Genomic DNA, 10,252 nt, shown 5'->3' with positions numbered 1-10,252 from the left:
TTATTTTGAGAAAAGAAAAGCTAAATTTAAGTGAACAAAATTCATTGCTGCGTGCAAAAAATGCGTGCAAAAAATGTATTTCAGTGTTTGCTATTATCCATATACACACACAATAGCAGCCCCTCTCAGTTTTTGCGCTTGCGCTTGTTTGCAATGTGTTGCTCGCGCTCTCAACATTTCTGCCCGTGCGCGCTCAACTCTTTCTGTACACCGTTATATTTGTGCCACAAAACCAGCCAATCACAGACTTGGATGCAAAAAAAAATCTGATTGGCTGTTTTGGTCTCCAATCAGCTCGAAATGACGAAATGCAATATCCCAGAATCCATTTCGTCCAAAACTCAAATGAGGCCGTGGCGGAGGAACACAGAGTGGCGGAGTTTGAAATATTACCTTTCTGGGTCACAAAATAAACTTTTAAGATATTTTCATGCGAGAATGGTGCTGTGTAAACTTCAAATATCTGCTCGATTTATCAAGACATCACATATTTGCATAAGTGCTCTAACGTTTTCCGAGATATCACTTATGAAGTTCAATGGATAATGTCAATAACTGAATGACAGCCAGTCATTCGCACACATTCACCATATCATAAAGAAATATATAAAGTAAATGTCCCTGAAGTTAATATGAGAACATGCGGTATGCATATCCGATCAGTCATTGGATCCTGTAACTCATTTGTGTGCCTCGAATGGCAGAAAAATGTCACAAAGCTGAAAACAGGGTACTTTAGAGTACAGAAACAAGCTTAGTTACACAGATGAACTGTATATGTATGAAAGTATAAGTATTGTCACACGCATTAGTATATTTTACATGAGCATAATGATCAGAATAATGCTTGTATCCCGTAATATAAATGAAACCATACCCTTCCACTATAACTGTTTATGTTGTTCTCCACCTTTTCTTCAAGCAGACCGTTTTTTCAACCAGGAGGATACGGGGCCTGATTTTCGGGTAAGCAGGGAGTCCCTGGCAGTGTTGCTAAATCTCCTGAACTGCCACAGCCCACTGTACAGACAGTCAGTCTACCCTCCTCCAGGGCATTTCATCCTCGCAGATGGAGGGTACCCATGCCTCCAACGTCCACTCCCCCTCATCCCTCCCTACAAGAAGCCAGTCCAAGGTGTGGGAGCCCAGCGCTTCAACAGCCACCATTCCAGGGCATGCTCCATTATAGAGCGTGCTTTTGGAATGATGAAAACGAGGTTGAGGGCCATTTTCCTGCAAGTACTGGAGTGCACCACACCTTTGTACCCCACGTAAGTGACCATCTAATGCCATGTGAATATTTCAATATATAATATTTGTGCGCAAATGTGTGTGTGTGTGTGTGTGTGCGCACACACACACACACACACACACACACACACACACACACACACACACACACACACACACACACACACACACACACACACACGTGTTTGTGTTGTAACCACTACAGGTTGTAACAGTATACACTCAAAAAAATGAACTCAGCCTATCTCTGCTTTTACTAAAGTAGATTTTGTTGTTTGTTCTTAATAAACTCGATTTTGCAAAAATCCTTAAAGTGTTTGTGCAAATTTAATGAAATGTTGTTACTTTTTGTTGTTACACAAAGTCATTGAACTGTGTCAACGTAACATTGTTGAGTAAATTCACAGGTTTGTCCCTCTGCACATACTGCTGCGTGCAGAGCCCGCCTAAATAAGGGCCAATGCGCATGCGCACCACCCTCTTTCTCAAGCTTGCTATTTCTTCGCCATGTGGACTGGTTCAGCCGCATTTTTGTCCAAAAATCAGGTAAGAAGTCATTTTTCTTGTAAAGCCCGTCTACATATATATGTTCACACGTCAGTTAATGTCGCAAGTGCTACTAAGAAAAGAGTACAGGCAGGGTTTTGCCCGGTAAAGGTTTGCTAACGTGGACTTGCTGCACGTGAGTTTCCAAATAATTTTGGAGGGGACTCCATTGCAATAGCAAAGCTCTGTTTTCAGCCCAAATGTAGTGTAGCGCTAGCGTCGGTATGTGTCGGTATGCGTCGGTACAGGCAGCGCATTCGGTCCGGCACGCACTTTCGCGCCAAGTTTATACTCGGACGCCTGACTGCGTTGCACTTTAGCCAACAACAGTGGAGAAGCGCTCCTCGCTAGCAGACAGGTTAGGGTGTATTTTCTGTCTAATATTTCAGCTTACGTTTTGATGTAGCTTGCAGAAAGCATTTAGTAAGCTGGTGTAAGATGAACTGCATTAATGTTGTACAATGTCCATGGGATTTCTCACTCGACTTTTAATGTCAGATTACACACACATTTACACAATATGCAGTGGTGATGATGTAGATCAATAAATTCATTGTTGTAGCATACAATATTAAAAATAAAACTGATTAATATGAAACATTAACAATGTGCAAATTATTTAGTTTTTTCAGGGACAGTGTAATGAAAATGTCTTTTGTGCTTCTCCCCCAGATACGTTGATGTGGCAGTGCAAATTGTGCAAAAAAGTGGTGTCATCACGAGCTCTGTTATTAAAACACTACAGGTTAGTTCATAGTAGACAGCAGTATCCATGTGCCTATTCTGATTGTGTCTGTGTTTTCAAAACATGGAATGCTCTACATAGCCACTTAAGCAGATCACATACCCAAAGAACTCTAGACAAGTCTGTGAGTTTGGCAACATTTAACTGCCATTTGTGTTCCTGCTGCAACATAGCTTCGGAGCAGGAGTATTTTTCTCACATTAACAACCATCTAAAATATAACGAGACTGTGCATTGCATGTTTGAGGGTTGTTCTTTCAAAACAAATATCTATGGTACATTCAAGTCTCATCGAAATAGGAAACACAATCCTTATACCTTAAAAGACTTTAAAATCGGTATCGCTAACACTATTGTAGGCCAAACATCAGCTGATGACAGTACAGACACTATTGTAGAAGAGGACATAAGTGCAAATATTGATCACGATACAACTACAAGTGAGACTGAAGATTTGGCAAATGTAATAGAACTTAATTTTGCATCTCTTTTACTTAAGTTGGAAAACTATTTTCATGTTCCCAGCATAGCAATTGACGAGTTGCTTTCAGAATTGCACTACCTGATAAGCTGTGCATCAGTGCCTTTGACAAATCAAGTAATTGTAGACATACTCAAGAAGCATAACCTTTGTCTAGACCAGCCTGTTATTGAAGAACTGACAAAGGCAGTTTCTTTTAACCCTTTGTTAAAAGCCATAGAAAAGGACGGCACACTTGCCACTGCCTTCAAACGCAGACAGTATTACAGAAAACATTTTGAAGTAATTGATCCAATTGAATACATTCTCGACTCCCAAAGCAAGAGGACCTTTCAGTATATTCCTATTCTAAAATCATTACAGCAGATATTTAAACAAGAAAACATACTGAACAAATTTGTCACTAGCCACAATCAGAATCCTTTTGTAAATAAGGAAAAGTATACATCATATAAAGATGGTCTACATTTTCAAAATAATGAGTTTTTCTCAGGCGGTGAACTAAGAATCTCTATTTGTCTTTATGTTGATGATTTCGAAATTTGCAATCCATTGGGGACATCACGGAAAAAGCATAAACTTTGCTCAGTTTACTGGATTTTAGGTAACTTGCCACCAGGTAGTCATTCATCCCTCTCTTCTATTTATTTGGCTCTCTTGTGCAAAAGTGAGGACCTTAGGACCTTTGGCTATTCAAAAATATTTGAGCCACTTTTGCAAGACCTTGTCATTTTAGAGCAGCAGGGAGTGTTCATTGACAATTTAGGGGTCAACTTTAAAGGCACTGTCCAATATGTAGTGGCAGACAGCCTCGGAGCTCATGGATTGGCCGGTTTTGTGGAAAGTTTTTCTGGAGATTACTTTTGCAGGTTTTGTACTGCTACACGCTCAGAAATTGAATCAAAAGCTACAAATAGTGACTTTTCTCTGAGAACTGAGGAGCTCCATCGTGTACACATAGCAACTGCACGTGAGACAGGGGTAGCTTGTTGTGGTGTGAAAAGCTCGTGTGTCTTAGCAGACAGTCTGTCTTTCTTCAAGGTCACTACAGGATTCCCCCCTGATCTTGCACATGACCTTTTTGAAGGTATTGTGCCTTTTGAGATAGCTGAGTGCCTTCGAATACTAATAGGCAAGAAGTACATCACTTTTGAAAATCTAAATAGACTTGTTCAGTCATTTCCCTACAAAGGAGGGGATCAGACTAATCGCCCTCAGAAATTGCCTCACAATTTTCTTAGTAAAAAAACTGTTGGTGGCAATGCACATGAAAATTGGTGTTTACTAAGACTTCTGCCACTTATTATTGGACAACACATACCTGAAAACGAACCAGCTTGGGAACTTCTACTAGATTTGAAGGATATTGTTGAGCTTGTTGTGTGTCCTGTTCATAACAGTGACTCAGTTGCATACCTGGAGAGTAAGATTTTAGACCACCATCAAAGGTACAAAGAAGTATGCCCAGATAGAAGACCATTGCCAAAACATCACTTTCTGGCTCATTATCCCTCAATAATTCGCCATTTTGGTCCACTTGCCTTATTATGGACAATCAGATTCGAGGCAAAGCACACGTTTTTAAAAAAAGTTGCTAGACACACAAACTGCTTCAAAAACATAACCCTGTCTTTGTCAACCAAACACCAGCTCATGATTGGCCATTACATGCATTCATCAGGCTGTAGCAAAGCCACTTTTGAGGTTTCATGAGTCTCGGCAGTCCCAGTAGAACTTCTCAAACGTGAAATTGCACATTGTCTTGCTGAAAAGTACCCTGACACAGCTGTAGTTAGCCTTGCCCAGAGTGTGTCTGTTGCAGGCATCTACTACAGGAAGGGCATGTTAATAGTACATGGATCACTGGGGGGTCTGCCAGAGTTTGCTGAAATCCTGCAGATGTGTATTTTGGCAGATTCGTTGGTGTTTATAGTAAAAAAACTGAGCTCGTGGTACACTGAACACTATAGATCCTTCAAAATTGACCCATCTCCAAAGGAAATTTCTCTTGTTGCACATGAGGATCTGGTGGATTGTTATCCACTTTGTGACTACCAAGTCGGAGCTTCTCGCATGGTTACATTAAAGAGATACATACACTGTTCAGGTAATTTTAATGTCCATGTTGCCGATTTAATTTTTGTGCTGTATAGCAGTTCTTCTCAAAGTTTGGTCCTTAAAAATAGTTGGACCAGAACTTAAATCTACTCGGATATGTTTCAAGCCTTGTAAAAATACTAGAAAAAAAATTGTGCTGCAAAATTCTGAATACCACTAAAAAAATGTAACATGTACTGAAGTTTGGGAACCACCTGCTCATGTTCTTGCACTTATTTTTTAGAGTAACAGTTGGAGATTGGGACATCAGAAATGACAGCCCCAACAAAGCTTCTGATAATCCTGGGGGAGAACAACGCACTCAAGTTAACCCTTCCTTTGGGGATACCAAAGAATGTTAACGAGCTCAAAGCGGAGATTGAAAATCAGTGCGGAGTTTCTGAACAGTTCAGATTGCAGTACATGGACACAGATTTTAATCAGTTCCTTAACATGACATCCACATTTGATCTAAAAGACATGGACAAAATAAAAGTGATTAAAACAGGTGTTCCAGAAACATCCACTGGTAGTAATGAAAGCAGTGTGTCCTCATTTAACTTGGGTAGCCCCTGCTCTGGCCACAACCCGGATTATGACACAGATATACTGTCATCGCCAGAATCCAGGTCATCAAGCTCCTCGAGCTCAGCAAACTCCACGCTGCGATCAGAAGCCTGGCCACTGGACTTTCGCATACCTGAGTTTAGCTTCGATGTAGAGCTGCAATTGACAAAAGGCAACCAGGAATTCCGAGCCAATGGAACACTTTTAACCCTAAAACCAAAGCTCAAGTCTGACATTTTAGAGAGCTTGTCTTCAGAAATTATGAAGTACAAAGCTTACCCTTCAGACAGCAATCTTAGTGATGTTTGCCAAGCTTTGGTTGTAAAGCATCCATGCTTGAAAGAGAAGGGTTCAGAAACTGGATTTTCTGCATGGAAGATCAGTTTGAAGTATAAAATGTCAAACTATCGTGGAAAACTGAAGAACTTAGGGTGTAGTGAGTTGGTCATCAATTCTCTCAAAAGAAGAGGGAACAGTAATGTGCATCCCAACCAAGTCAAGAAACCCAGGAGAGCAGAGGTGAATTTCTGCCCTGATTATCCAGCTGGAGAAACCCGAGAGAGTCAGGAAGAAGAAAGGTTGGTGCTGCTTTCAGAGTTCAAGAAGAAGAACAACAATGAAACCATCAAAGCAAAAATGGCCCAAACCTTTCCTCACCGGAGGCAAGAAATTCTTCAGGACATGCCCTTCGTAGCTGACTTTAAAAGCCGATGGCCAGCTCTTTTTTTCTCCACGTGAGGTAACTGAATCAGTTGATCTGCAAATGCACTCCACATGCAATATTTTAAACCCATCACGCTAAACATTTGTTTATTTTACAGATAAATGCTGAATTCCAGCGCATCACTACGATCCCGCTAACATCCACATTTATGGCACAGCTGGACAACAACACAACCAAACTGACCAAAGTCTTCAGAAACAAGGGAGGAACATCTGGACGCAAGATCACAGAAATCATGGCTGCAATTGATGAGGTTTGGAATTAATTTTTTTCAATGCTTCATTCCCTCTTTTAATACATATGATTTTGTTGTCTCCTTCTATTGTAAGGTAAAGTTTAATGTTGGTATTATGGGATTGTTTATTCTTTGTCCTTTTCATGATAGTGTTGTCACAGTAATAAAGTTTTAAGTTGATTTGGATACTTTATAAAAAAAATTGCCAGAATTAAAAGCTGTTTTTACAGGACAGTAGCGTTTCCAAAACGGGATTTGCCGCGGCTCCCTGGGGAGAATTTTGGCATTTACAGTAGAAAAGCTGAAGCTAGAATAAACTGCCATCAGGCACCTTTCAAACCAAGACGGGATAAAGGGAGGTCTCTGAGCTTAGTACTACAACTGTTTTTTCATTTGTCCTTGCAAAACCTCCTGTTCAAGTCCTCCAAACACACCCACGTCACCCCGCTTCTCTTCCAGCGTCACTGGCTGCTGGTCAACTTCAAGGTTCATTTCAAGATCCTGGTTCTGGTCCTTAGGGCCTTACATGGACAAGCACCATCATACAATGGAGATCTTCTCAGTCCCAACACCCCCAGCAGGTCCCTGAGGTCCAGTGATCAAAGCCTGGTAGTGCACAACAGTCTAAAGACCAAAAGTGACAGATCATTGCTGCTGTGGCCCCCAAACTCTGGAACTCTCCTCCTAAGCCTTAGATCAGTGGACTCAGTGGTTTACTTTAAAAAAAAAATCCTCTGTTCAGGCTGGCTTTGGTGTGACCTCTTGTTCATCCTCTTCCTCACTGGATTCTTCATGCTGCTGTTTTTGGTCGGGTTTCTGTTTTTTTTTTTGGGATCCTGTGGTTACCTTTTTTTGCTCGTCACATTTTTTCAAATGATAATGTTCCTTCTTTCCTTAATTTTTTTTATTTTAAATTTTGTTGTTCTTCTGTAGTGTGTCATGGACTTTTTTTCTCAAAGCATTATATACATTTATTTTGCTGAAGTTAACTGAAAATGTCTTTAAAGTTTAGCTAAGTAAAATTTGCTTTTATGTTTTACAGAACGACACAGTTGCAATGAGAAGAGTGTGTACGCTGAAAGGACTTGCAGTCTACCTCAATGAAGATCCGAACAGCTTGATCAAAGAATATCAGGCAAGTAATCAAATAGAAACAATTTCCAGTAATAAAAATTTAACTGACGGTAATTTTTCCTCACACACATTCATTAGATTATAACAAAAAGTTAAAATTAGAACATTATTGGAGATATAAAAGCACAAGCTTATGCGGGAGTGACCCTTGCCATTACAGTTGGGGTGTAATGTGGGCTGAGTGTCTTTCTGCTTTGTTGTTCTGCCGTGTAATCTAGATGATGGACCAACACCTCTCATCTCGCTCTGAGCTGTCTACTGTTTTGCAGCTTAAAGGGATATTCCACCCCAAAGTGAAAATTGGTCTATTACCATATTACCCAGAGTAAGATAAGTGAGAAAAAATAATTTTGTAACCAGTGCAATAATTCTCCTGATCCGGCAGCAGTCTATTTGCTTTTGCCTAGCATTTAAAAAATGGAGTGAATGGGAACTATAAACATTTTGGTTGCAAATGACTCTTTAATGGTACGAATTATTCCTGGTGAGCTCAATAATCATGTCGACTTTAAATGAAAAGTAATAAGTAACTTGAAGGATTTGGAGGAGTAGATTTAGACTTGGGAATACATTATGGTTACCACATACAACACTGTAAGCCGCCGGTGCATGGATATTCGAATATGTGTTTATTTATGGAAACCAGAGGCTTTTTCAACCACTGTTGTTGTATCCAAGTGCTATGCCATGGCGGGTTACAGGGTGCTTTGGCGTAACCGTAATGTAGGCCCAAGTCTAAATCGCCTCCTCCTGCAAATCCGTCGTGTTACTTTTTACTTTTCATTTGCAGTCGACATGATTATTGAGCTCACCAGGAACAATGGGTATAAGATCAGAAATGTACTGTGCTGGTTACAAAATGCTTTTTTCTCACTTATCTAACTCTTGGCAATTTATGGTAATAGACAAATTTCCACTTTGGGTGGAATATCCCTTTAATTGATATGAAACCCTGCAACTTGTATTATTATGTTTATTTACTTATTAATTTTTTTAGGATGTGGACTTCCATGAGGCCGAAAGTGAAATGGAGAAGACGCTCATTGGCATCTACGTCATCAAACCAGAAGGAGAGCGTGACCTTGACCCGGCAGAAGACATTGGTATCATAATTGAGGGTGTCGCTGTGCTCAGAGATCTTCCTGATGTTGCCACTGCTGTTGTGTTGTTGTTCGGCCTGATCTACACTTTAAACATGAGCTACCCATCCAACCTCAGGTACACTTTTGAGTTTTTTCAGAAAGTACTGATGGGACTTGATGCTAAGAAGCTATCAAACAAAGTTCAAGTGCTCAGAAACAAACTCCTTGAATAAAGAGGAGGAAGCGGGAGGCCCTTATTGCTTAACTTAGTTTGAATGCTTTACGTTCAGGTATAGTTAAGTTGTTCATAAACACTTTTTTTCATTGTCAGTACTGTTTCTTGGGAACATTCACCAGTTTTAGAGAACAATAATGTTCATTTGCATTTTAGCAAAATACTGTTACTTAAAAAATTGGTGTTGCACTTCTTCTACTGCTACTTGACAACATACAGAAAATGACAGACATTTTAAAAAGTTTTAGCGGTTAGGCCGCTGTGATTTGATATTTCAAAGAATGTGATATTTGGCAGCTGTCTGCAACTTGGGATGTAACCATAACTTGAAAAACTGAGTAGCACTGTTTTACAGTACAGTTTTTGAACAAAACAGCCAATTTTCACTGTTTTAAATGAGTTTAGTTTGCTCTTTCATGCTTATCAGTGTTTGAAAAGAATTCCTGAAACGTCCTGTAAAATGTAGGATTTTTTTTGATAATTTGGATGCTTTCTGGACCAGTTGAAAGACAAGTTGGTTAGCACTTCACTGATCTTTGAAGTAAAATATTGTTTTATGCACAAAGTATTTAGTTAAAGTTGTAACAAGTTGTCTGCATTGATTGCACTTTGTGTTAAGCTACGGCTCTACAGTCTTTTCGGTCTGTCAACAAGTATTTAATATGCACTGAATGTGCTTAGTAAAGACAGGACTTTGTTGGATCATTTTTTTTAATCATTTTAGTTTGACGACAAGTTGGTTAGCACTTTATACTGATCTACATTTTCTGCACAAAATATTCACTTGGAATTTGTAACAAGTTGCATTGATTGCACTTTGTGTTAAGCTGTTGTGCTTGGAAAAAAGTATTTTATATGCACTGAATGTGCTTATTAAAGGCAGGATTGTGTTTGATAATTTGGGTGCTGTCTTCATTTCTTCCTAAAAGATCTCCCTAAGATTTACTTAAAAATGTTATGTCAAGTGGTTCCACATAACTGCTTTAAGTAACTTTTAAGAAACTTTGCTATTTTGTATGGAAGTAACCAGTGTAAATGATTTATTTGTAATTGTATTGAATAGAAATTACTTAACAATTTTATATAATTCAAAAGTAACAAAGTTATGTAGCAGCTACATAACAGTTTTACAAAGATACTACCTAACCAGGTTAT

General features: G+C 39.4%; 1 protein-coding gene across 3 annotated transcripts; it reads left to right on the top strand.

Annotated features, from left to right (window-relative positions):
• Positions 1-1,473: 1,473 nt before the first annotated feature.
• Positions 1,474-9,995, top strand: LOC113026536 (uncharacterized). 3 transcript variants are annotated; one of them, XM_026175440.2, is made up of 6 exons: positions 1,474-1,797; positions 2,470-2,542; positions 5,365-6,426; positions 6,509-6,664; positions 7,689-7,781; positions 8,778-9,995. In XM_026175440.2, exons 4-6 carry the CDS (start codon positions 6,560-6,562, stop codon positions 9,093-9,095), a joined length of 516 nt encoding a protein of 171 aa, XP_026031225.2. In that variant the 5' UTR covers positions 1,474-1,797; positions 2,470-2,542; positions 5,365-6,426; positions 6,509-6,559; the 3' UTR covers positions 9,096-9,995. The 3 variants fall into 2 exon arrangements, 1 of the variants encoding a protein (XP_026031225.2); XR_003272934.2 differs by lacking the exons at positions 1,474-1,797; positions 2,470-2,542 and adding an exon at positions 4,998-5,130.
• Positions 9,996-10,252: the final 257 nt, after the last annotated feature.

The sequence above is a fragment of the Astatotilapia calliptera genome, chromosome 22 (genome assembly GCF_964374335.1).
Source record: "Astatotilapia calliptera chromosome 22, fAstCal68.1, whole genome shotgun sequence".
NCBI classification, from domain to species: domain Eukaryota; kingdom Metazoa; phylum Chordata; class Actinopteri; order Cichliformes; family Cichlidae; genus Astatotilapia; species Astatotilapia calliptera.
The sequence above is the reverse complement of the archived record's forward strand: the minus strand, read 5'-3'. Positions and strand labels throughout refer to the sequence as shown.

Excerpts from the sequence above, each read along its gene's own strand:
- LOC113026536 (XM_026175440.2), top strand. The coding sequence starts at position 6,560 with ATGGCACAGCTGGACAACAACACAACCAAACTGACCAAAGTCTTCAGA. Across the intron at positions 6,665-7,688 it reads TCATGGCTGCAATTGATGAG|AACGACACAGTTGCAATGAG; the intron begins GTTTGGAATTAA and ends TATGTTTTACAG. Across the intron at positions 7,782-8,777 it reads GCTTGATCAAAGAATATCAG|GATGTGGACTTCCATGAGGC; the intron begins GCAAGTAATCAA and ends TAATTTTTTTAG.